The sequence below is a fragment of the Trachemys scripta genome, chromosome 17 (genome assembly GCF_013100865.1).
Source record: "Trachemys scripta elegans isolate TJP31775 chromosome 17, CAS_Tse_1.0, whole genome shotgun sequence".
NCBI lineage: Eukaryota > Metazoa > Chordata > Testudines > Emydidae > Trachemys > Trachemys scripta.
In genome coordinates this window covers 16,590,254-16,617,669 of record NC_048314.1, presented here as the reverse complement: position 1 = coordinate 16,617,669, position 27,416 = coordinate 16,590,254, and the positions used below count along the sequence as shown (strand labels likewise).

Below are 27,416 nucleotides of genomic sequence, written 5' to 3'. Positions count from 1 at the left end.
AATAAAGTGTTATTTAAGCAGATTTGTTCCTAGGTTTGTAAGGATCTCCTACAAGTGAACAGCAGTACTCTGGTGTCCAGTGTATAAACAACAATAAAAGTGGATGCATTCTATTAGCATTACCCAGGGTAAATGCTGATTATGGTTGAATGCGACTAGTCCTAGAGTCAAAATTCCTACATTAGCTTCCTGGTACAGGCTGACACCCTAAACTTGGACGGCTACTTTTCACAGGGGCAATAGTTCAAGTTTAGCAGCTTCCAGAGCATCAGAACATGTTGCAGTTAGGTGGACCTGGAACTAGCCCTCCTGGCCTGTAACACATCAACTCCTGGTTGCGTTTGAGGCCCTAATGAGAGAGGCGGGCTGCTCATTCACTAGCTCACCTGGGAACTTTACACTGAGATTGCGTCCTAACACCACCCAAATGTAGGAACAATGGGCAATAAGAACAGTTAGAGCCCTCCACAAACTTATGAACAGCCTAAGGCGTCTGACCTCAGCATGTATAAGTGGGGAAGCACCAGGTGTAAGTTAAAGCAAAATTTGCCCCTAAAAAATGAGAAGTCCTCTGATAACAAGGGTCATTTAAGAAGTATGGATTAGTCCCAGGACAGTAATTATAGTCAAGACTGGGATGGCTTTATGTCAGAGGTCATAATATGACAGAGGTTGGAACAAGAAGTCAATGCTAAACTGGTGAATCGTAATCTCTGGCTGTTCCGCTTCTAATTCTCATTTTAAATGATGGACCAAATAACATTTTGGAGAGAGAGAACTCTGATAATCTAAACCAATATTCTGATGGTGTTTGAACTGTAATACCGAAGTCTCACATCTGATACACAAATTGAAGCAAGTCATGTGAGCAGGTGCTAATGTACAAAGTGCTTTTTTAAATGTCATATGTTGTAGGGTTTTATAGTTGTAATTACTTTCAACTCAGCTCATTAAAAGCAACTTTTACCTGAAACCATATTTTAATATCAGATCACACCAAGAATCCATACAAGCCTTTTGTAGCTGGATTGTATTTAACATCTGACCTCACATTCAAGAATTACAGGGGAAAACCCTTGTTATGAAAAATCCGAGATGCATATGTGTGGGTTACTTCCACATACATTTCTCAATTACACAAAGTCCTTTTAGTTGAGAAAGGAGAAAAATATAAAGAATCACCTACCGAGCATTAGCATTGTTGTGCAAAAGTCATTGCAAGTAAAGGCTGATCTATCTTTTTAATGGAGGGTGGAATAAATAGTACGAAAGACACAAAAAGGCAATAAATACTGAGTGAGGGCCTGATCCTCAGCTGGTGAAAATTGGCAGAGCTCCACTGGTGTCAATGGAGTGACGCTGAGGATCTGCTCCGAGACTTTTATTTTGCTCCAAGTATATAGGAACTAAATTTGTTTGTTTACTAGAAATCTACATTTATATTACCACTTTAGCCCTTTGCATGTATAAAGTGATTAGTAGTATTTATTAATGAACAGGGCTGCATGGGAGACTGGCAGAATATTTGATTGACATAACTGGATTACATTATTTGATATGATTTGCTTTTGAGAATGAACCTGTCAAGGGATGCTAGGTGGGGAATGAATGGGGTCATGGCTTTTCTTGCCTCAGTGAAAGGACCTGCATCCAGTTGCAAAGAAATGTAGTTTTACCTATTCCTTTTGTAAGCTCTAGCCTCAACTGCACACGTATGGGGAAGTAGCATCCATTCCTTGTATGACTCTTCATTTTAACAACAGGGATGCCCCCAGACTCCCCCTCGTTTCCCCATCCCCACTTGATTTAATCCCTTTAGCAGGTGACAAACCCCTTTTTTAAGTTTCCATCACAGGAAAACAATCTTTACTCCCTTTCCAAAGCATCGCTCATTTACAGGATCCTAACAAAGGCAGGCCCTTTTGAGTTTTCTTAAAAAAATAATATAAAAAAAAACTACACAAGATAACACTGTCATATTTATAGATTTCTTTCCAGTGGAGAATAACACAATATGGGAGACAAGTACACACGTGCACTCTCACCTATATATACAATATCCCCATGCAGACACACACACACACATACACACACACATATATATATATGGATGCAAATGATTTCCGTGAAGCCATCACTTGTGAAGCTTGACAGAAAATAATGAGAAACACTAAATCTTTTATAAGGTCAACACTCGAGCAGCTGTCAAACAAGAAAAGAATTTAGCGAAAGAGCCGCAAAAACTTCCATCGCCTCATTAAACCCAACAGGGCCCGGGCCTGGCGTGGTGAGGAGACGCCGGGGCGCCTCCGTTTTGTGTCAGTAATTTGCGGCGGAGGAGGAGTGAAGACGAAACAGCCAGCGCCGAAGGGGCCTAGGGGGAGGCTGGGGAATCGTTAGCACGCCAGGAGCGGCCTCGGTTCCTAATTGGAAGCATTGGGCATTATCAACGGAGGATTTGCCTCAGCTCCCTGACAGCTATCTGGGCCTGGAATGATAGCCCACTTGTCAGTGTAAAAGACCATTAAAAACAAACCATTTTGATTTAATTGGAGGCGGTGCGCTGGGGGCCCAGGTGAGGCGCCTCATCAGCCGATGCTGGCTGCTGATGCCTTTTTCCCCCTGTATTGATGGTTTCCCCCCTCACCTCCCTTTCAAAAACTGTCTGGGAAAGAGAGAGAGGTACTGAAAGATCCTTCACAGTCACATTGAGAGCTGCTTTCAATAGGGTTGTCAACAAATGCCATGACATGTTACAGAGCAGGAGATATTTTTAAAGCAGATGTTATTCTGTCCACAGCTGAACCAAACTTAGAGGGTTTTGCATCTAGATTATTAGGGTTATAAATACTGTGGCTATTACTGTAGGTAGAGTGGTTAGCAAGTTAAATAAATGGAGGGTTATTTCCCTCCTCATACTCCACATTTTCTTTTCTAATGAAAAGGAAAATAAAGAGATTAAAATGGCTTGTGTATGTGGGAGGGGGAATAATTCTTATTTTGCTTCAAAAACATGAAGATATTCAAAAGTGCCTTGTGATTTTTTTGTTTGTTTGTCTTGAGACACTTTAAAAGGGGCTGATTGGCCGAATGCAGGTGCTGAGCACTTTCTGAAAATTAGGGCCCTTTAAGATGTCTTAAGTTGAGCACCAAAAGTCACTTGGCCTTGGGAGGGTATAGGGCAGTGGTTTTCAACCTTTTTTCATTTGTGGACCCCTAAACATTTTCAAATGGAGGTGTGGACCCCTTTGGATATCTTAGACACAGCCTGCAGACCCCAAAGGTCTGTGGACCAAAGATCGAAAACCACTGGTCTAGAGGAATTCACCCATTTGGACCTTCATCCAGCTCACCTTGACAAATGATCCCACTGGATTCATATAACTTTTACGTTGGCTGTCAGAGCATACTGGGGAGTTAGCACGCATGAGGTCCTGGGCCTAACTGGGAGCCTATTTTCTAGACCAACAAACCTGTTGGTAAATGTGTTCTGTGTTGAAGGTAGAAAGGGATCCATGGAATGAAATGTCAGGTGATTTTTAAAAAGCATTTGCATGTGCTTAGTTCATAGTGAAAGTAGTGGTGGAGGTACCCTGCAGTGCATGCTGAGGACACGATTTGTATTACATTTGCAAAAAGATGTTGAAAGCAAACTGGTCTGAGTCCATTTGCTCATGGATAAGTGTCCCCAGCACGGGAAACACCAGCAGAACAGGCACCAGCTGCCAACCCTTCTTGGTAGCCAATGAGGGGGACAAGAATTGGAATGAACATGGATACTGAGTTTACTCTCTCAGTCCTGAAGGTGTTAGTATGGGGAAGATTACACACTGCCTGTGCTCTACCTTATCCTATGGACACTTTGAGGCCTTCAGTCTCCAGGGCTGTCAATCTGGGATCTTCCACCAGCACTAAAATCACTCAATTTATTTTTAACAATGTGGAGGAAAAGCAATTTAAAACCTAGATTTCCCCCCCCCCCCCATCAAAAACAAGAGCTGGTCTGAGCTGCAAAGTTCAGTGTGTATGTCTGGATCTCAGATTTTGGCTTGGTTCATTGAACGTATAGTGGAAGTAGACCAGTTGCAAATCAACTTCCAAATGGTTCTGAGGTATTTGGGTTTAGGTTTTGGATTGGGCCTATCTCTGATCAGAAGGTAACCCCTTCTAACAGAGAACTTCAGGACCCGATCCAGCTTTCCCTTACATCAGTGTCAATCAGGAGAAGTGGAAGGAGTTGGAAGAGTACTGGAGGAGGTCAGAGGGAAAAGCACCGAGGGCCATCAGTTCACTAGGAAGGAAGGGTAAACTGAGGATTGCTGAAGAGGGCTTAGAGACGCAAGGGGAGAAGTTACTAATTACACTGTAGACATGGAAAGGGATACTGGTGAAAATAGGATTACTGAGGTTATTAAATATATGGGAAGGGGAGTACCAGAGGCTGTGATCAGAGCTGCCATGCTGAGTGAGGTATCGGCCACCATTATGCAAAAGTGTTAGCGGAAACCAAAGTGATTTTAGTGCTGGTGCCAACACTGGAGACTGAAGTCCTCAAGTTAGCCATAAAACAAGGATTGCGCAGGCAGTAGTAAGATTCCCTCATGTTGCCCCAACCCAGATCTGGAAGGATCACCTCTAAGGGTAAAATGGTAGTTCCATTTTCCATAGCCCATTCAATCTTTGGTGTCTCTGCTGAGATTATCTGCCTTAGGATTTTATATAGCGTCTATTACGATGGCATCTAAATTGCCTACAAGGTGCCAATTGCTCTGTCCACTAGGAACTGGACTGAGACCCACCAATTCATTTCACATAGGCCGCAGAACAACCCTCAGATGATACTGACTCTTGGTCAGTCAATATTCTGACCTGAGCTAGATTTCAACTGGCAATTTAGCATGGAAAACTCTGGGCCATTTCTCTATTCTCTAAGCATGATCTAGATCTCCAGGAGATAAATTTTATAACACCCTGAATGTGTGAAGTTCTTTGCTGTCCTCCTCAAACTTCTGAAGATAAATGCCATATCTAAACAGCTAGCCCAGTGTGTATTACATGTATCCAACGCTGGTTATTTAAGCTCTGGCTAAGGCTTTTCTGACAAGACAACAATTGCAGGATTACATGAGCTGTGCTTGTCAGTTCAGTTCCTTAGACAGAAATAGAGGTGCAGCATAAAAAAACAAACTCTACTCTTTTTTTTTTTATTAAACCTCAACTGTTAATTTTTGCGAAGGATCAGGCTGTGAGCAGATATCAGATCCCTGGTGAGAATCAAATACTGGAGCCCAGAATTTTGCTGCAAAATTTATACAGTGGGGATTCCTTAATTACTTTCACTGGAAATTTACCTGACAGTGCTTTCTCAGGTAATGCAAGGCATATTCAAGGAGAGCTGCTCATCCGTTGACAGTGTCTTTGATTTTGTGCTAGGTTGCAAATTAAGTCTTTTGCCAAGGTATCCTAACACTTGCTTGTCAATTGCTTATCGCTTATTCATATAGCGTATTGAGTGCAGCTTATTTCCTCTGTTTGGGAAAGCAGTGTATGTTGACAAATGTTTTGTCCAAAGTTGTTGTGGGATTTCTCTTTTTTCTTTTTCTTTTGTGCCCAAGTAAACAAGAATATTTTCCCTGGAAAGCGAGCCTGCATTCCTATGCGAGTTTAAACTTCTAATGAGTAAAGAGACACTAATGCGTGTCAATGACAGTGTGTAGGTTTATTTATTCTGACAGGGACCAATTCTTCTCTTTTAGATCAGCGCAATCTGGAGTAACTCCACTCACGTTGACAGCCATTCTGGATTTATACCAGTACAACTGAGACTAGAAGCTAGTCCAGACTGTCCAATTTTGGCTTACTGACATGCTAGATTATTATTATTATTAAACATTTATGTTTGAATAGAGCCAAAAGGCCCCAATGAGGACTGGCGCTCACTGTGTTTGGTGCTGTACAAATGCTACATTTCAACAGCAGCTTCTTACCAGAATCAGAATTGACACCTAGGACTAAATTCTGGTTAAACCAAAACAGGCAAATTGTGACCCTTAAACAGATAAAGGGTCAGATACATCCGTGATTGAGCTATGAGGTCAGAAGCCAAGCTGGCCCAGTGCATTGTAGAGAGCTAGTCATCTTTGGAGTTGTCACTGACTAGATTGCTGTTGGTAAAAACTTACCCCTTTCATAGGGTTTGGTTTTAGTTGCAAAAGAAACTCAAAATGAAACACAAAAATCAAAGCCAAATCCTTCTCCCTGGTTCTGGCTGTTCCAGGGTTCCTCCCCCAGGACTGCTCAGCCTGCATCCTGGGTCTTCTTTCTAGAAAGCCACTTCCTCCTTCCTTATATCCAGTGCATATCAGGAAAACACAATTCTTTCCAGCAGGATCCTTGCCTGTTAACAAGGTGATGTTTTAGGCAACCACTGTCAGATTATGCCAGCATGATTAATCAACTCACATGGTAATATTCAAGGAGGTGAGTCCAATTTATTTAGGTCTCCAAAATTACCTTAACCTCTTTTCTTCTTCTGGAGCTCAAGATTTTCATGACCTCTTCCTTTTCAAACTATTCCATATAGCAGCACGGTATTAAAACAATAAAAAAGGCTTTGTGAGCAGCCCCTACAGCATAAATACAGAGATGTCATTGTGTGCTCCTAACGTGGGAGCACAAGGTTCGTTTGTATATGAGGGACACACAAGAACTGTGTGGTTCTGTTTGCTTTGACTTGCAGTTTGTTAGCACTGCAAAGGGTGGACTGGTGCCGAACTTCTTTGAAGCTTGGGAATGTTTGGATCTGGGATTTTGGTTTGGGCCCCAAATTTCCTCCTTATACATTTAATTATCTGGCTGCTGCATGGCGTGTTTGCAAAAAGGGCCTTGCTGGAATCCTGACCTTCAGGCCCACAAGGAAAAACATCCCTTATAAAATAATCTGAATTTGGTTGATTTAAAGGCAAAACAAATTTATGGCCAAATTCTGGGTGGTCATGGGCATATATGTGCTAGCCAGTGAAACAGCTCACATCACCCCCAGTCCCGGCTCCTCTGATAAGTTACAGAAGAACTCATTCTGCACATCCTGTACGATCAGCATTGCAGCGGAGCATAACGGATGCTACCAATGGGTAAGGGAGGTGGTCTGCGAATTTATGCATGTGCCCCTTCTGAGTGGCTGGCCACTGTTTACAATCCCCTGTGTATTTAGTCCCATGTCTAGAAGGGACAGATTGTCTAAAGGGGGCAAGGTGCATTTCTCTGGGCTGTACATAGCTGGAATTCCCCTGCGTTCTGCAGCATATGTATGTAGCTATATCTACTAATCACACACAGGTTTGTTTCTCCCTGCACTCCCTAGAATGTGGTCCCTCAAGGCTAAGTTTTAGCAAGGAGAAATAAAATGGGTCACAGAGGAATTCTTGGACACACGAGAGCTACATTAGCAAAACCGGAACCCAGGAACCGAACCGAAACTAAAACAAATCAACTGAAAAGTGTCCTTTCCCTTCTTTGGGTGGGTGGGTAGAGGCTTCCTGTCGGGATAAACAAGGGGTTAACCCTAGAGCAACTGCCTGTTGTGTCTTGTAAAAATACCACCAATCAGCAACTTTCACTAATGAACTGCACCTTGGTGTGTCACTGGCTCCTCACTACCCTGTTATATCAGCGAGCTGGGCAGCGACTGCCGAGCTGGGGGGCCCAGGAGACAGGAATCAGGGTTAGTCTTCCACAAAGAGCTGTTAAGTAAGAACAAACTGTACAGTGCATGAAAGCTTGTAAATCAAACGGTTAGCTTAATAGCATGTGCCATTATTCTAAAGCAGTGGGGCTGAAACCTAAATCCAAATGAAAATATCGTCAATTTGTCTATACTTTAGTGACTGAATGACTATGTAATGTTAAGGAACCGTGGAGCTGTGGAGAATGGACAGAGGCAATTAGTGGAAAAGAGCAAAGCTCCTTCATTTTCTCCTCCTCCCTCCCTCTCACCAGGCACTCGTTTGAGGTCAGGTGAAAGTCCTAGGTGGATTCAGTGTTGACTCCAGTCTCAGGGCTGCTGAAGATCTGTGTGCCCAATTTCTGCAGCTCTCTGCATGAGACCAGGGCAAAACGTATAAGAAATTTTCCTCTCGTTTTCAAAGGCTTAAAAGAAGAATGTCATTACCCTATGGTTTATTCTTCCATTACAAGGATGTGGCGCTACAGGGCGCTCAGCACTCTCATTTCCCATGGAAATCAATGAGACATCATGCCCGATGTTGGTAAAGCACCTGGAAGATGACGTGCAATGACAAAGTCTGATCATTAAGAGAGAGGAAGCTTCACACCACTTGCTCTCCCACTGCCACTGTCGAATATCCTCTTCTCTGTCCCAGCTTTGCCGCAGGAATAATATCCACCTCCTAGCAGTGCTGAGGCCTGATTAATGCTTGTCAAACTCTATGTGAGAGCTAAGTATTAATACAATATCGGTGTCCACTCAGGGTGCCTTCCAGAGGAGGGTCTCAAAATATTTTACAAACATCAGTTGAACCTTACAATCCTTCCACCCTCCTTCCTCCCCTCACTGAGATGAGAAAGCATTATTGTCCCCATTTTACAGATGGGGAAACTGAAGCATAGAATTTGCCCACATGTCTCGGCAAGGCTGTGGCAGACCTGGAGTGGAACCAGGATCTCCTGCCTTCCAGGCTTGTATCATAGCAACCCTTCTCCTGAATCCCAAATTACCATTCACAGTTAAATAACACAAGACAGTATATTAAGTGCCCTGTGTGTTATGGGGCACATTAGACCAAAACATTATGCTCCAAGGCCAAGAACCATTTCCTGCACTGCCATCACCCTCTCTCCTTGCCATTCCCTGGGCTAGTGTGGCTGAGAAGAATACGCCTTACCCGTACGCTCTAGACAGCTGCCATAAACTGGCTTTAAAGGCTCCTCCTTCCTTGGGGGAAATGTAGCAGTGGCCAGGAGGTGTAGGGGGTTCTTTTGAGTTTCCCCTGGGTAATGCAGAAGCCCCCAAGAACAGAGGGTGGAGCTGGAGAGCCATTATAGTTAAAATCCAGCTGTGGGCTGTATGATTCGTGGAATTCTCTGCTGGAGCACCTCCCTTCTCAGCTGGACCTTAGGAACCATGCAGGGCTGGCTTCTGCTCCAGAGGCAGAATTCTGAAGGTGTGCGGGAGTGGAGCATGGCGAGACCAGGGTGGGCTGGCTAAGGAGCAGTAACGAAGATTGCGGGAACTGGTGCTTGGGAGAGGGTTTCTTGAGAGAAGTAGGAAGCCTGGGAGAAGGGGGTTGGGCCAGGGGAGCCATTAGAGTTTAAACGGGTCTACAAACAGTTCTGAGTGCATAGAGTTTCTTGCACTAACTGATAGGATCCAGTCTAGATGCCGCTTAAGCCTTATGAGAAGATTCTCCTAACCTCTTATGGGTTGGAAATCTAATGAGAAAGAGACTCTTGAGATTTACATTGTTTAACTGATTTTTTTATTAACCCCATCACCGAAGCATCAGGACATATGTATAGATTAAAGGTAGCATCATGTTAAACTGCCTACAGTGGACAGCACTATCTGCTCCCCTCCCTGTGCCATCATATTCAGTTTTCACTAAGACCGGAGCCAGTTAACCACAACCAAGAAAGTGCTTGAGTAAAAAGATATCTTGCACCCTGCCCAACAAACACTTAGGTTCAGTGTGGTTCAACTGTTGGACCAGTTCGTATTTTAATGGAACTGTTTCACCAGCCCTTATCTGAAGTTATAACTAAGGGAGATATGTATGAAGGTCAGGGATTGGAAACCATTGAGTAGAGGTACCTGGCCATGGAACTGTCAGCCGTAGGACCATGCATCTCCTTTGTTTTATTATTATTGCTGTATTAACTAGGTAAATAGTTTCATGGCCGCACAATGGAAATATTTAATTTCCCTTTATGGGAACCATGCTCTGAAGCTCTGTTGAGCATTGCCTTTCCCAATCTAAGTTCTCATATGGACTGATAGCAAATCATATCTGCAGCTGGGGAGAAGCAACACTTTCCAGATGAATGTAGTAAGGAATAGAAGGATGATGGGATCGATGGGCCTCTGTAGAAAACTGGCTAAGGCCTGGATCCCGCAGATGAAACAGTCCCAGTGGACCAAGGGAAGAGCGGATAGAGAAGAGCTGGGAAACGAGAATGCATGAAACTGCCTGTGTGGGCAATATATAAAAACCCAACTACTCTCACAGCCCAAACAAAAGGGAGCGAGTGAAAAAGAAAAACAGAGAGAGACTGAAAAATGAATAGTGATGGAAAGGTCCAGGGTGAGAGGAGCTATAAAGCAAAGGCTTGCCCCAGTATCTCGTGTGACTTACACAATCTGTTTAACAGCGATCGGTCATGTTCTTTCCCTGACATTAGCTGCAGCAGCAGCTCTGTGCTGACAGGCAGCTGGGATAAATGATTACTGACATATGCTAATAGGACAGACTTAGGCAGGACGTAAGAGGCATACATCAAGGTGGTGCAAAACATATTTCCTGGTCGAAACTCTGCAACTTGTTCAAGTAGATTAGCTTCAGGAAGCCACGAATCCTCTTCGTTGTTTAACCTGCAGTTTAAATCAACGTAGAGGCAAAAACTACCCCTCCCCACCCAAAAATGTTGGCCCATGATGAGGGGTTCTTTATAATAGTATCTATCAATGCCAGATGTGATTTGGGCCATGTAAACTCCCCACAGGTTTTGGATGTTCAGTCTTTCAGTTGTTTTCCCCCTTCAGCCTAGCTCCCTTCTTCCCTTTCTTTGTAAAATGCCCCCTGGCTCTGTACTTGCAGTTTCTCTATAATTTACACCACAAACAAAGATCCCAGAATTCAAAAAAGCACCCAAGAGTGCAACAGGGTGCATAGATTAATACAGCGAGGTGTTTAGATCCCATGCTAGGACATGAAACCTTAACCTTGACTCTTACCTGGATCAATTAGGTAAGTGTCATGTGGTTCTATAAACCTCAGCAGACCCTTCATTCAATCTCAAGGAGACGATTGTCAATCAGACAGTTTAGAGAAATACCAAGAGTGCAGACTTTCTGGAAACCTGTGATTCTCAGGGTAACAATACTTCTTGAACCAAATTAACCCCGTGTGATATGAATTATTTATAGAACAAAGCAACAAAATGGCGCGCTTTGTAAATGCCTGTTTTCTGTACAGTATTGCATGCTCCTTTCAGGGGTACGTTTGAAGTTCAGATATTAATGAAGAATAAAAGATCAGTCTCGTATTCAGAGTGAGGCATAAAAAGATGTTTCTAATCTGGCGAAGCTGTTGAAAGCGTTCACAAGAATTTGGCAAACAAATAGGAACCTCCAGGTCACACCTTCCTTCCAGCTGTCTCCTCTGTATCTGTCTTCTAGGCCCCTATGCTGCAAACATGCACATTCTTAACTTTACCCATGTGAGTGGTACAACTGAAGCCAATGGGGCAATTCACATGCTTATCTTAAAATGAAATATGTGGCAGTGTTTGCAAAACTGGGGCTTTAGATTGCAAGCTCGTCAGGGCAAGGGCTGTCTTCATTGCTTGCTTTGTACAATAATACCAAGGACACTGTTGTATAGTGTTAAATGGGGTACACATGTATCTGTGCAGGTGCCCAATCATACCTTCTGAAAGTGGGGCATGTGCCAAAGGGAATCCAATTTCACAGGCGGTTGTTGTTTTCTGAGAAGCGTGGTCCGAGTTTCATAGACTTTCTTTTTCTGCAACTAAAGGCAAATAAGATGTGGGAAATAACCACCTAGGAACAAGCTTACTCCAGTGAATAGATGCCTTCCTGGATAAGGTGATCTCCAATGTGAAATGGCAATTTAGACCTCATCCCGACAGAATTATAATAGTGTGAATTAGACATTTCTTGATAAATCATTTTTGGATCGATGGTAGATGAGGCAGCCTTTGGGTAAAGGGGATACTCATATTTAATTGATCTGGGTCTTCCTCTCATATTAACTTTTAACTCTAGCTGGCATTTATACAGAGAACATTTTGCTCAAGAAAACCTCAATGTTCCACAAATGTAATAAGCTGATAAAACTATGCAGAAGCATCATTTCCCTTCTCACTGTGATGCAGCCACCTCTGGAGTGAAACAGGGCAGCTGTTTCAAAGAGAAAATTATCCATATTTAATTGAATTTCAGAGGGATTTTAGATAAGCAGATGATGTAGTTCTGATCTAAGCAGAGCAAAAATGTTAATGGGCCTACTCTTGCAGAACCGGTTATGGGATTCTTAGTGAACAAAACCTCTATTTTATACTCCATCCCAAAGGGACCAGCACAGAGCCCGATTCTCCATGCTAGAGCAATGGTTCAATACTGACCCAGGAGAAGAGTCCACCCTGCAGGGTGGGGATTTCTTGACTCTTGCCCATTCAAGTACTATGCTAGCATGACCATGCTTAGTTTGTAGCACCTGATAGACTCATCACACAAAGTGCTACAGGTTTTGTGAACATTTTTGGCTCTATGGTGAAACTTGGGATTCTGTATCACCTAAGTGCCGTCTAGTATTTAGGTTTGCATTCCTTAATACAATAGGAGATGCCTACAGATTTCAGGAACTCTTGATAAAATGGAGGGAAACACAATAGTCTCTCTCTGATTAAAAAAAAAAATCAGTCATTAATAGATCAGGTAGCAATGTATTTTCCAACATTCCAGACAGTGCAGCCGTAAAATAGCTGCTAATTAAAAACACTGTATTCTTGCACTTCAACTATAAAACATGCTTTGTAATGGCAATAATACCACTGAAATTGGTCATTACCATATTAACTCAACTCTTCCTTGAGCCATTAACTAATAAACCAGTCATTGGCTGCTTTTAAATGTTATTACAATATTGCTGCATATAATGGTGCTGTGTTTCACACTCACACTACCACTCTGACTGCTGGAGACAGACAAGCAATGCCTAGATCAGGGTTGGTGCCTTTACTCATTTTAATGTATGTTAGGATGGTCACTGGTCCCAAGTAACTTGCAGAGAGTCCATCTCTAGGGGTGACATTGTTCTGAGATCTTTCACTGGGACTCCCGGGGTGAAGATAAAATTCCTTGGAGGACTCTTGAACCTCAGAAGACTTTGGGCCCAATTGTCATTTACAAAAAGGCCGCTTCACACAGCAGCGGCAAAAAAGAGGCCTTACTGTTAAGGACAATCAAGCCCATTCACCTTAATTGATATAAGGGTTTTAAATCAAAGTGGGAACCTTGAGCTTGATTTTAAATGGTATTTAGGCAACTAAAGATGCAGATTGGTACATAGTAGGCTTTTCAAAACTGCCTAGGTAGGTTAGATTCCTAATTCCTATTGAGTCATTGGGAGTTAGGTGCCAAGGGGCTTTTGAAAATCCCATGAAGCATCTATCTGCTTCTTTTGGTGCCTAAATACCTCTAAAAATCTGTCCCCCCATCCCTAAAATATATACTCAGTTGTACAAATCTTGAGATTTGCACTATGGTGGTGTAAGATGACATAGAACAATGCTCTAGATACCTGCTAGCTGAAGCCAAGCTGACTTTAATGGAAAGGAAAAAAGAGAAATACAGACATTTCTGCAGAGGGAAAATGCTTTGCCGCAGAAAATGCAGTACTTTAAGATCTTTTTGCTTTGTTTTGATGGCGCTATTAGCAGCCAGGGAACCAAAGCTTCCTCTTTAAACTTATCATTGATTTTATAGCAACTGACATTTAGGGCATTGCCTTTTGCCCTGAAAAATTCCGCAGGTATTTATAAAAATAAAAAGGGGATGTAGGGGCTCTTGTTCTCCAAATGCATTGCCTACATGAAGTCGCTCTGTAGGAAGAGTCCAGGCCCAACCATGGAATCGTTTTGAGTCGCTAGGGACTGAGGCGTATCCCTCAAGCCCTACATTCTTAGGGAGTGAGGTATAAAAGCCCTGTGCCCTCCAGCCAGTATCATCTCACCCATTACTGAAATGTTTCCAACTCTGGGGAGGAACAAAGCCGTGGCTTAACAGCGGTCAGCAAAGCCACACAACTTTATGACAGCAAGTGAGGGACACTACGTCCAAAGTGCTGTTACCTTTTTTTTTTCCACTTGCTTGGCCATGGCTACTGCCCTCTGTTGCTCCATCCACACCTCCTTGTACCTGTGCTGGAGAAGGTCGAAGAAGGGAGTGGAAGGCCTACAAAACATTCAGAAGATAACGTCACAATGGGCCAAAGCACCCCCCCGGTACACCCATTCGGTCCCTCTAATAAAAACTTTGATTTATATCCGCAGAGGATGGAAAATGCGGCTGGTGAGAATGCTACGGCTCTATCATCTCTGCTGGAAACACGAAAATCTGTTTTGATGAGCGGGCCCTGCTGCAGAAAGAAACAGTATCATGTCCACTCACACAGCACTAAGTGCCCCAAGTATAGTATTTGCTCAAGATAACCACGCAATATATAGTGTAAGCTTCCCTAGTGCATTCACTACACTCCGAACACCAAATATGCCTTTCTTCACAATATTGGGACTGCTTGATCTCCAGCAATAAAGGTCTCTAGTATGGTGGAAGGATCGCAGCAGCACCTTGTATGACAACTTAGTCTGGGACCCAGCTAAGACTTAGAGACAACACATTCTAGCCTTCTGGACTTGGGGCATCCATTTTGGAAACCAAGTAGCTCAGGGGAAAATGACCAAAGGCTGTGCTGAGCCTTCACATCAATATCTGAGAGCTCTAAACTGTGATTCTGGCCCTGACAAGCCTCCAGAAGTCCTCCCTTTGTCAGTATGTTCCCCATGCAACTGAGTGGTAGTTGCCTCTGAATTAACAAGGGGGCACAAAGAGTGAGGTGGTGTGACGAGAGGATCTGAAGTCCATCAGAGCTCCCATGTGCCAAAGAGGCTTGAACAGGCAACAGCAGGGCTGGCAGACTGGGCCTGGGAGGGGCTTCCAGCTGTAGTGGGACAAAGGGAAGATGCTGATAAACACCTTGCCCATTAAGCAACTTAAACGAGAGTTGAAATGTTCCATCAAAAAAATGACCCATTTGTGCTCAGAGAGGAAGATCTCGAAAAGCAAAACCAACAGACTCCTCCTCACTGATGAAGAAAATGGACATTCAGGCCAAGGTCCTCCAATCTCATCGTTCACTGACCTCGATCCCTGCAATCAGTATACAGAGGAGCCAGAACTCATCACACAAGCTGCGCAAAGATTCACAGATTCCAAGGCCAGAAGGAACCACTGTGGTCATCTGGCCTGACCTGCTGTATAACAGAGGCCATGGGGCTGCCCGCGTTTAATTCCTCTTTGAACTAGCTCAGATCTTTTAGAAAAACCTCCAATCTTGATTTTAAAATTTCTAACGATGGCAAAGCGACCCCACCCCCACCCCATGAATCCAGTCACAGGCCTTGCATAGAGTTTCACACCCTGATTCCTTGCATGGTAGGTGCTCTTTTAGTTTTTTGTTTTTCTTTGTTTGGTTTTGTTTTTGTTGTTGTTCTCTCTCTCTCTCTTTTTTTTTTTTTTTTTTTACCTCCTCCCCCCACTTCATACAAAACGACGACAACTATATCAGGGAAGGAAATACAATTAAAACAAAAGAGAGAGAGATTCCAGTATCCCAGACACTGCGGTTTAGTGATCATTACTAGTGATGATGGCTGAAGTGGTGGCGTACTCAGGCCTAAGTTTTAAGCCCGACCCAGACCTAAACTGGATCCAAGCCCCCATGAGCCAAGCCCAAAAGAGTCGAGTTGTTTTCTGACCTGACTCCGACTTTTCCCCCTAAATTTAAGTCAGTGCAGCTGCCACCTCTGGCCTATGGGGTTGGCCCAGTGGTGGCTCCATGCTCTGCTCCTGCCAGCCGCTGCCCCCGCCTGGGCTGTGTGTGTTGTGAAGTGAGAGGTGCTGTGACTCCTTGGTGCACACACTCTGCAGTGCAAACAGCAAGATGGTGCTGGCTGGCAGGAACAAGGCATGAAGCCACCCCAGCACCAACCCCATGGGCAGAAGGAGAAGAGCTGACCCGAACCCAGCCCTTGTAGTTGGGTCCTGTTGGGTTTGGGTTGGGTTGCAGGGCTCTGCTCTGAAGCTCATACAGGATTTTAATTTGTATAACTACTGACAATAGGCCCTAACTGAAATCAGGGCCCCATTGTGCTAGGCCCTGTACAGACATAAATAAAAGAGCTTAATAGATAAGACAAAATGTGGGAGCAGAGAAGGATTATTATCCCCATTTAACAAAGGAGGAACTGAGGCACCGAGATTAAACGAACTTGTTCAAGGTCATGTAGGGAGTCCGTAGCAGAGCTGGCAACTGAGCCCAGATCTCCTGGGTCCCAGTCCAATGCCTTCTCCAAGTGCATCAAATACATCCTGCCTCTTAAAATAAAGTTTTTAAAATTGGCAAATAAATTGGAGAACCTTTTTTTGGGCGGTGGGGGGAAAGGGAGGGATGGAGTCTTACTAGTAAAAGTCTGACTTTAATATCGCACTAAATACACCTCTTTTGATGTGGCTTCCCAACGGGCTCCAATACACTAGCTGTGTGTGACTGGATACAATGGTGAAATGCTCCAGCCAGGAGACATGTACACTGCCTGTATGAGGCCAGAGGTAACATGCTCAGCTAGGCCTCGAGGAACAGAAGAATAAAGAGAGTAAAAAGGCATCTGCTTCTCAGCTAGTCTCCGGGCTAACCAAATCGAGCTGATAGTAGCCAGAGCAGCAAGCTGTTAGAATCAGAACCGTGTGTGTGCGTCCGTCCGTCTTTGTGCCTTTGGTCCGAGGTGGCAGGGCAGGTTTAATTTCACCAGCCAATATGAAAGACGGGGACAGCCAGAGCAACAGCAATAAAGCAGAAAACGTCCTTACTGTGAATACAGCTCGTTTCCTCAGGGTGAGTTTCATGATGGAGAAATGGTCAGAAGTAAACAGGATGAAATTCAATAAGGACAAATGCAAAGTACTTCACTTAACACGGAACAATCAGTTGCACAAATGCAAAATGGGAAATGGCTGCCTAGGAAGGAGTACTGCAGAAAGGGATCTGGGGGTCATAGTGGATCACAAGTTAAATGAGTCAACAGTGTAACACTGTTGCAAAAAAGGCAAACATCATTCTGGGCTGTATTAGCAGGAGTGTTGTGAGCAAGACATGAGAAGTAATTCTTCCGCTCCACTCTGTGGTGATTAGGCCTCAGCTGGAGTATTGTGTCCAGTTCTGGGCGCCATATTTCAGGAAAAATGTGGACTGATTGGAGAGAGTCCAGAGAAGAGCATCAAAAATGATTAAAGGTCTAGAAAACATGATGTATGAGGGAAGATTGAAAAAACTGGGTTTGTTTAGTCTGGAGAAGAGAAGACTGAGAGGGGACATAACAGTTTACAAGGTGGTTACAAGGAGGAGGGAGAAAATTTTTCTTTAACCTCCGAGTATAGGACAAGAAGCAATGGGCTTAAATTGCAGTAAGGACGGATTAGTTTGGACATTTGGAAAAACTTCCAAACTGTCAGGGTGGTTAAGCACTGGAATAAATTGCCCAGGGAGGTTGTGGAATCTCCATGATTGGAGGGTGGGTTTTTTTTTAATGATTTTTTTTAAGAGCAGGTTAGATAAACACCTGTCAGGGACGGTCTAGATAATCTTAGTCCTGCCTTGAGTGCAGGGAACTGGCCTAAATGCCCTCTTGAGGTCCCTTCCAGTTCTACGATTCCATGAAGGTTTTTCCAGCAGCAAATGTTAAACTATAAAAACCCTAAATGATGAGTAAGTGAAGGGATCTTGATCTAAATATTTGTATAAATTCTCCTCCCCACACACCCTTCCGATGAGGAACTCTTCCATTGCAGCAGTAGTAGCCTATTACAATATGTAGCTACCAGACACCCTGCTCTGCCTACACCTGTAGCATAGCCCTAGTTGTCACTACTACAACAGCAATGCTCTCTCTTCCCTGCCTGTCCAGGCCAACTGCTAGGTGGCATTAACAGCAAGAAACTACCACCACTGGCTAGCAATCAGGGCTACTACTGCATTCTCCTGCACCAGGAGATGGTCTTCTGTGGAGAGAGCATGTCCTCTGGTCCATAAAACCACGCCCTTCTTGCGCTTCTAAGCTTCCAGCAGGACTCGGTCTGAAATCAGTAGCAACCAGCTTTTAAATGCCACTCGTGCTTGGAGAATCTTTTAATAGTGCAGAAGGATGCCAGCAGTGCATATGCAAATAGTAACTCTTCTGTTTCGGTTTCCTTCACCCCTGCGGTGACTTTTATTACTTAATTATTGCATGCCACATGGTTCAGAACAGCCTAATCTATGGTCGTGTTTTCTAATGATGCTGGATGCCCCATCTAGCAATATACACCCCCAGAGGCCATTTGTATGAGAAGAGACATCTTTCTACAAATCTACCATTTCATAGATCACATGCTGCCGGGGTCGGTCTTTTCAAGCATTTGCTTACAAACCAGCTGCTGACTCCAACCATTCACCAGCTGGCTAGCAAGGGGACACCATGACACAAAAGATTACACTGACTTGTCCCTTGGTTTCCTTTTCTCCCTCGGATTTGAATCTACATTCTGCTCAAGGAACGTGGCAAATTAGATAATTTTTTCACATCTTAGCTCATAGAGCCGAGAAGCGATAAAATAATTTACTCAAAGAAAATGCAAAACGGAGGTCTCATTGTGTGAAGTGCTGAGCGCCCTTTATCCACCGAGAGGGCCCCCAGGGGAAAACCGGCAACTCTTAAGCAGGTAACTTCAGTTAGACAGCCTGGTTTAGTAACTCAGTCTATCTGGGTACATCTGTTTTGTCTTGGCAAAAACACAATACAAAGTCACACCCATTAACTTGTTTGCTGCTTGGCTGATCACCCTTTATTTACTGTTTGGATGGTATAGTGCAAGCCACTGTCCCGCTGGTGCGGTGCTTACATATTGTGTCATCAGAAAGCGGCTAATACAGTGCCCTCCAGTATGACAACAGGAACAGAAAGCATCACTGATCACATTGGCTTGCAGTGTGCAGAAAGATACATTTGGAACATAGAAATGATCAAACTGGGGACAGAGCAATGACCCATCTAATCCACTCCCACGGGTGTGTCACTTCATGGCCACCATCTTCCTGGTTGACTGGGATTCCTTCCCCGCATTCATTGTTCAGAAGGGTTGCTGCTGTGTGATGTCCCTACCCACCCTGCCCCTGCTCCCCATCGGACAGAGGGTGCTGCCCCACTGTATATTCAGCTCCTCTCAGCCTGGATATGAAATCCAGGAAAGGGTCAAAGCACAAGACTGAGGGTGGGAAGAAGCTTGTGCTGCCAGTGCCACTGCTCTACGTGTTAAGAAACAGAGGGATTTAGTCTCCAAGGCTGTCAAGACTTCACCTTCTACCAGCACTAATTTCACTTCCACATGGTACATAGGGGGTAAAGGTGTAAGTGTGGTAGGTATTCAACTAATACAGAGGGTGGTTATTCGTTTTGCAACAGAGGCATGTCTCCTAGCTCCATGGAGGTGACTATTTAACTGTGTTGAACGGAGTGGTTGAAAGATGAATTTGGGTTTGATCCTCTTCTTCAGAGATCCTTCCCTCTTGTGATTGATTACACTGGGGTCCTGATCCTGCAAGGCTCTTAAGCACATGTGTAACTTTAAATCTTCAATGGGATGACTCCCGTGTTCAAAGTTACACCCATACTCAAGTGCTTGGCTGGAGCAGGGGCTTTACGATATCTTTTCATTGTGGATGCTCCACCTTGTTTCTCCAAGATCCTCTATGAGCTAAATGTGGAAAAGGGAGTGGAGGAGAGGGGGAAAAAGAACAGTTCTGCAACAATAACTTTGATCAGAGACACTTTAGAGGGAAACCCACTCTTTGTGGGTCAAATCCTGGTCCCACCAAAGTTGATAGGAGTTTTGCCATTGATTTCAATGGGCCCAGGATTGGCACTAATGCAGTAACTCTCATCTGCAGCAGACCCAAGGGGCAATTCATTCCCATATTAGTGTTACTGAAGAAGAGGCATCTCTCTTCCTGTAGCCCTGCCTAAATGTCTGGAAACAGATGTTATTGTTCTAAATCAGGCAGACTTTTCTGTTGTTGTTTTGCAGATGCTTGTGCAGGGTGGGGGAGCAGCCAGTTAAAACATTTATTATGGATTAAAACAAAGCTCCTTCACAACAAGCGAGATCTTCTTTGTTTTGGCACAAGGGCCCTGCCATGGGAAGGAGAGGAAAGAAAAGTTTTGATATGATGTAACAAATTATTTATACCTGTGGAAAAAACCCAGCCTCTTCCGTTTATAGTCACCTTGTTCGAGCCATTTCCAATGTTGACATTTCCTACAGAGTTTAAAATTTATTTATGCACATTTTCAAAACTATTACCCTTGGAACATTTTCTGTGTCTTTAATAGACTCTTCTGCTAAATTATTTTCAAGAGACAGGATTTAGAACTACATTCAATAGAAATGACAGGCTCCTGCTAACTTGGTTATATGATGTGGTAGACTCTCCTGCCAGAAATCTCTTGGAAAAGAAACTTTCAGCCTTTTAATGGGTTCTTTTTACTGTACAAATAATGCTAAATATAATAAAGTATTAACACACATTAAAATAAAATGGTGTAGACCTTAAATGAGCTACAAACTAGTTAAATCTATTCCACTCAATGCGATCCTTCAGTGCTTTGCAATTGATACCACGGAGCTGGGATTTATCTAAAATGAAGGCACAGGGGACATGCAAGAGAAATGGTAATTATAATTTGCAAATATTAGTCTGACACTTTCTTTGTGTATGTGTGTATAAATCCTGACAGCTATGATTCGTGCGTTCTGCCCAATAGTGCTCTACCGAGATTAGACGGGATCCTTTTACGGCAGGCCATCATCATATCTGCAGCTCATTAAAACTTTGTGGAGAACGAGAAGTTGCAGAAAATAGGGAGCCGTCAGAACCTTCTGAGGGACTTTTGGTACACGCTTGTTGAAAGGTGTTTGAGAAGGGAGCCTTGGGTCTGACAAACTGGAATTTTAGTACGCCTCTCCGTTCACAGTGGGGCAAAATAATTGGTCATCAGTGACTACTAATTTGGTTTAGTAGCCAGAGGCATTTTTTTTCTTCCCAGAAAATCAATGACAGCGCAGAGGTCTGTTCAACGTGATTCAGCTCAAGACGGGTCCTCATTTAGCTCTTGATGCACCTTCCAGTGGAGACAGCGATTTTGTTACGCTGAAATTTAAATCTATCCACAATACTCGACTCTGAGAGTGGCACCACTGTAGTCAAGGTTGTGTCAGTTTCCCCTCAAACTTATTTTCAAAGATTTAAACATTGTCCGTTTAAAAAAAAAAATCACATTTGGCAAAAAGTTGGTCTAAAGGACTCTGCTCAGGAGGAATTTTTTAAGGCCCGAGTGGTTTGATCACTGCGGTAAAAGGGTAAAAGCTATACTGGTAGATGCTTTTCTGTGCCTAGTGCAAGTCAAAAACAGATCAGATATAAACATTTAGGGCAAAATTGAGCTCTTAAATTGTCCTGGTCTACCTGAGCTCCAATATACTGCTTCTCCTACATTACAGGTCACCCACTGATAATCAATCAGATAAATTGGCAGGCGGAGCAGAATGACAGAATTTGCCACAGGATTCACCCATAGTTAGGATACAGCTGATAGGGCCTATTGCAAAAACTGTACATGACAAATGGGGCTTTAATAGGAGCAGGAACTAGCCCTACATGGAATTTATGCTATAGACCATAATAGTGCCAAACAAGTAGATGAGTTATGGTGTCACCCACCTTCCTGATGGCTTAATCAATTAATTTTTTAAAAATGGAAATGTCTAGAGAACAGATTCTATAAGATTAACACGGAGTTTAGCTGAGTTCTTTTGGGGACTGGGTTGCTGCTGTTATTCATAGACTTTCCATCAGTACAACTGACTTAGGATGTCAAGGAGTTAAATGCACCAAAAGACAGGAAAACTTAGATTTAGAGATGACCGTTGCAGCACAAGAGCTACATAAAACCACATCCTGTTTAGATGCAACAGGGGGCAGGCAAAAAATGCAGGCCCAGTCCTATTATTTTTGGTTTGTGTTGGTTTGTCAGACCCTAGCTGCTGTTTTGCTGCAGTAGATCAGTGCATGAGTAGATGACTTTTTCAGCTTGACACTCATTGGAAAAATCTTTCAAACCAGTTCCTCTTGCTTTAGAACTGAGCATTGCATTTCCTCACTCACAGTCCAGTTGGCAACGATTACAGTAAAGGCCACATTTCCAAACATTGCTACAAATGCAAACTTGGCAAGTACAAACTCAGGCTTTTTTTTTATGCCTATGATGTGCAAAATGCCTTGCAATGGAGGGTGCGCTCACCGATTTGCAGATTTTTCTGAAAATTCAACCCTAAGGGGACTGGATTGATAAAACCAAAGCCCAAGATAAGAGTTAGGGTTGAAACTTTATCCATAAGCTCATGTCAGTGGGTGATTTCATTTGCTGCACCATATGTGCTATACTGGAGCTTCTGAAGGACAATATATAACTCCTGCCCTAGAGTATACGCTGGTTTCTGGGAGCAATCAATGTTTACATTAAGGTCTTGCTTTTTACTATTAAAATTTGGCATGGCTTAGGCCCCTTGTACATCCAAGATGCACTAAATCCGTTTATTCTTAACCCCACTTTTTGCGATTCTCTGACCTGAGGCTGCCGTTAATCCTATATGTAGGAGTCTGATGGAGCCATTTTCTTGATGTTGCCCCCATTTTGTGGAATTTGTTTCCTGTTGATATCAGGAACTCTGAATTTCTCACTGCCTTTGTAGACAAAGTCTAAGAAGACTGAGGTCTTATTTTTATTGGACAGGTTTTGGGTTACTGTTTGTTTAGCTTCCGGCTTTGTTGTTTTTGTCGTAAAGTGCCGTGAGACAGTATGTGTGGATAGCACCATATAGGCCTTTTATTGTATCTTTTCTGTGACTATTCTCCTTGTTGTGGGGAAAGTTTATTTGCATTGTGGCGAGATGAGTTACCTTCCATGTTGATGCAGTGTAAATATCTGGTGGCAATTGGTTTTTGGGAAACAGTCATTTCTGGTTACATGTTAAAATTTTGCTACATCACATCAGCCAGGAAAATGTCCTGGTCACAACAGTGCAACCAATACTGCAGGCCCATGGTATGATCGGATTGGCTTAAATATCAACCTCCATTCTTGTAGTATGACTCTCAGGGGGCTAATTGCTGGAATCGTCACACTGCAGAGAAGTAGCTGCTCCTCCCAGTGGGAGAGCAAGTAACACATTTATAGAATGACCTCTTAGCAAGATGCCTGGATTTACTTCTTTATCCTCGTATTATTATTATCCATCTGGATACCCACTGAACAACTTTTTCCCTACTGAACTCGTCTGTGTGTCCCATTAACTGACCAAGAACTTGTGATCTGTAGCTGGCTTCAGAATGTTAACTGGGGAACTGGTGCTACGATGGATTTCTCATCGGGAAATCCATCATTTCCTGGAACTCTCCAAAGCAAAAGTTTCCTTAGCAAGGCCATAGACGGCAGCAAATTGTTTTAAGCAAATGGGGTTTTCTGTTTATCTCCTCATTCCATTTTTCTTTTTCTGAAAATAGATGGAACTTTATTTTCTTGCCATTAGGGTGAGCCTAGACCAGTGGTTCCCAAACTTGTTCCGCCGCGAGTGCAGGGAAAGCCCCTGGCGGGCCGGGCCGGTTTGTGTACCTGCCGCGTCCGCAGGTTCGGCCAATCACGGCTCCCAGTGGCCGCGGTTCACTGCTCGAGGTCAATGGGAGCTGCTGGAAGCGGCGCGGGCAGAGGGACGTACTGGCCGTTGCTTCCAGCAGCTCCCATTGACCTGGAGCAGCGAACCGCGACCACTGGGAGCCGCGATCGGCCGAACCTGCAGACGGGGCAGGTAAACAAACCGGGTCCGGCCCGCCAGGGGCTTTCCCTGCACAAGCGGCGGAACAAGTTTGGGAACCGCTGCCCTAGATTAACAACCCTGAAATCAGGAGATGGGGAAGGGACACAGAGAAAGACATTTGCTCTCTAACAGTCTGGACATGGAGATGTAAAAATGTGATCTGACATTGACAGTTATCACAATTTAATGACTACAGTTCATCATATGATGGGCCCTGGCCACAGACACGCTGTGGGTCTGTACAGCACCTAGCACAATGGGGTTCTGGTCCTATCGCGGTCCCGGGTGCGACCACAATTTAAATAATAGCAGAGAGCTAATGCTTTATCCCAGGCTACCCGGGCAGGTGTACAGCACAGGAAAATGCCGACTACACTAGCTGTATTCTTATGCTGTCTCCCTACCCTTCCTTGTTACTGATGAGCTAGAACTAGCTATCTGTCCACCATTAATCTGTCTCTCTGTATAGCCCAGCAGGAATCTGGGGCATGATTACAGCTATGGCCCTTTCTTGGGAGGCAGGCAGAGCCCAGCCATCCCCCTGCACGCCGCCTGCCTTTCGCTTGCCTTAATTGTTCCCCTTTGGCCAGCAGACCTGTCTGTTCTAACAAGGACAGTCAAGAGGAGGGGGAAGTAATTGAGGCACTTAACCACACTCACAAGCGTTGACTTCTGCAGCTAATTAGGAAAGAGGGCCGTTGGGCTTTTTGTTATTTTTTAATTGTGGTTTATGCATAAAAGCTAACGGCAGAGGAGGGACGTACATTTAACAGCAAATTCTTGACTTCTAAATTTGTATAAAAGGTCATTTACAATTTGTTAACATTTTCACAAGGGTGAATTCAATTAGCCGCTCCAAAAGTCCCTACACACGTGCACACGTATTCCTAACGAGGGAGATGGAAAAACTAGCAGGGCATTAATGTCCTATCTCTTTATTTTCCTAAGGAGCTTGCAGAGCATACAGTAAAGTTACGCTTACAGCTTCATAGAACTCTAAATGGGCCCTGGCAATAAACCCATAGAGAAGCCTGAAAGATCATTTTGAAATGCTCTCCACTTATCCTCACTTTTCATTAACCACTGAAGTAAATAAGGGGAGACAAATTGGTTAAAAATTAAAAAATGGGGACCAATTTTTTGCTGTCCTTATGCTGGCAAAACTCCCAGTGAAATCAGTGGGTATTTTGCCTACACAGGGACTGCTGGATGTGTGCTGCTGCAGATCACTCGGAATTTCCGATCTTTCTCTACTATTTTTTGGAATCTGGATGAGGAAATAACATACATTATTTCACCGTGGGCAGCCAATGAGAGAACCACTTTTTTTAAGTGTTGGAGGATCTGTTATTTTGCTCAGAGGGCTCGTACGTATAGGACAGTAAAAAGAATAAAATCCATTGTAAACATACACTTTAAAAGATTTATCAGATGCTCCTAGCTGTACTTAGGAGTACACGTAGTTACAAGAGCACCAATTTGCTTTACTGGTCTCTCCCAAGCTAAGAATATGAGAGACACCCTCATAACAGTCATAAGCGCGCACACAAGCACATATCTTATATACAGGAGACTAAGTCCAGCTCTTACTGTCCATTAAATAACTGACTTCACATGTTGAAAGTTGTGCATTGGCTGTTAGGCAGCTCAGCTGTAATTGTGGCCAATTTAACCTTTTGAGCTTTACAGCGGGTCAGAAAACGCAATATCTATATTTTCCCGTCATAGTTGCATGAAAGCCTCCGTGTCATGTGCTCTGAAAAACGAAGGCAGGAAATGGTCATTATGGAAGCTGGCCATTACAAACCCGCTGGCCCTGTTCCTAAAGCACAGTTTGAAATGCAGGTTGGAGTGCTCTGCTCTGGCTGAGTTCTAGCCAGCTCCAGCATTCGATGGGCAACCATCAACATCAACTAGTGACAGAAGAGTTGAGGAAATCAGTCGTAGGGTCCTTTACTTTCACTCATTGTTGAAAGAATAGTTACAGCAAAAGGAAAGTGCTTGAATATCTATATTAGAGCTGGTAGGGACTTTTTGTTGTGAAACAGTTTAACAAAAAAGGTTTCCATCCAATTTTTTCTTCTAAAATTTTCAGGTTTTCATTGTAAAGTCATAATTTTTTGACAAAAAACAAATTTTTTGGTGAAAATTTTCATTTAATCCAAAAAGCCATTTTCTGTTTAAAAAAAAATCAGTAGAATTTTTTCAACCAGCTCTAATCTATGTACAATCAAAGCCCACCCAAACCACATAAGGGGATTACATACGTATGAGGGCAAATTCTTTTCCCTTTCTTTTGCTATTCAGGATGACCTATTTGATAAGACGCAATCTAGATCTTAAGTTTAACACTAAGGCCATATGCTGTTCCCCTTACTCATCATGCCTTCCATAATAAGTAAGATAAGCAAGACTTGGTTGTATGTTAACAACGATATGACAGCTCATTTCCTCTTAAAAAGAAAAATATCCATGAGCCTGAAGAAGTTGAGTAGAAACCATAACAACTACAGCAAATATCCATATTTTACCAGAACCAATGTTTGCATGAGAACACTCAAAATTATTTAAAAACAATAACAATACTTAGCTTTTACAGAGCACTTTGAATGTTCAAAGCACTGTGCAGACAATTAGGAGAACTGCCGTGTGCTATAAAAGAGATTCAGCCTCTAGCTACACTACTGCTAGTTAGAAGGAAATGTAAATTGGTATAAAAAAATTAAAATATCTCCAGTATAATAAAAGAATTATTCTTCAAACAGAAGTTTCTCTCTTGACAACATGAGGATGGTGGTCAGGACACATGTTGCCTTTGGACTGGATTGGAAAGCTGATTGTCCAGTTGGGGTTAGTCCTGATTTTTTTTTTTTTTAAGGTTAATTTCACAATAGCAAACCAGTGTAATCATGTTTATCTTACAACAACTCTGGAAATGCCTAATTTCCTATTCGGTCCAATAGTGAAATGCATTTCTTGTGTCTCAATCTACTTCCTGACAGGAACGTTGAGGCTAGTGGAGCACTGGCGAAGTATGAGACACTAACACCAGTCACAGTGATGGTCACAGAAACACTTGTCACTAAAACCTGTGGAAATGTGGCCATGTGGTTAGGACCCTGGCCGGGACTTGAGAATTGAACCCGTCTTCCTGCTCTCCCACAAACTTCTTGCATGACCTTGGGCAAGTCACTTAGTCAGATTTTTAAAGGCATTTAGGCACCTAAAAATGCAGATAGATGCCTAGTGGGATTTTCAACATGCCCCTCCTATTGATTTAAACAACAATCGCCCTAGATCCTATCTGCATCTTCAGGGGCTTAAATTCCTTTAAAAGTCTGCCCTCTGTCCCCTGTAATGTGGGGATAGCAGCATTTTCCTACCACACAGGGGTGCTGAGGATAAATATATGAAA

The 27,416-nt window shown here is 43.3% G+C and overlaps 1 protein-coding gene across 1 annotated transcript in view; it reads right to left on the bottom strand.

The window, feature by feature from the left end:
* Positions 1-27,416, bottom strand: part of CFAP77 (cilia and flagella associated protein 77) — a 94,266-nt gene that overhangs the window by 1,869 nt on the left and 64,981 nt on the right. Inside the window, exons 4-5 of the mRNA XM_034793827.1 lie at positions 14,110-14,212; positions 11,664-11,765 (exon numbers count right to left, since the gene is read on the bottom strand). Coding sequence (XP_034649718.1) covers positions 11,664-11,765; positions 14,110-14,212 — 205 coding nt within the window. The remainder of the gene's footprint in view (positions 1-11,663; positions 11,766-14,109; positions 14,213-27,416) is intronic.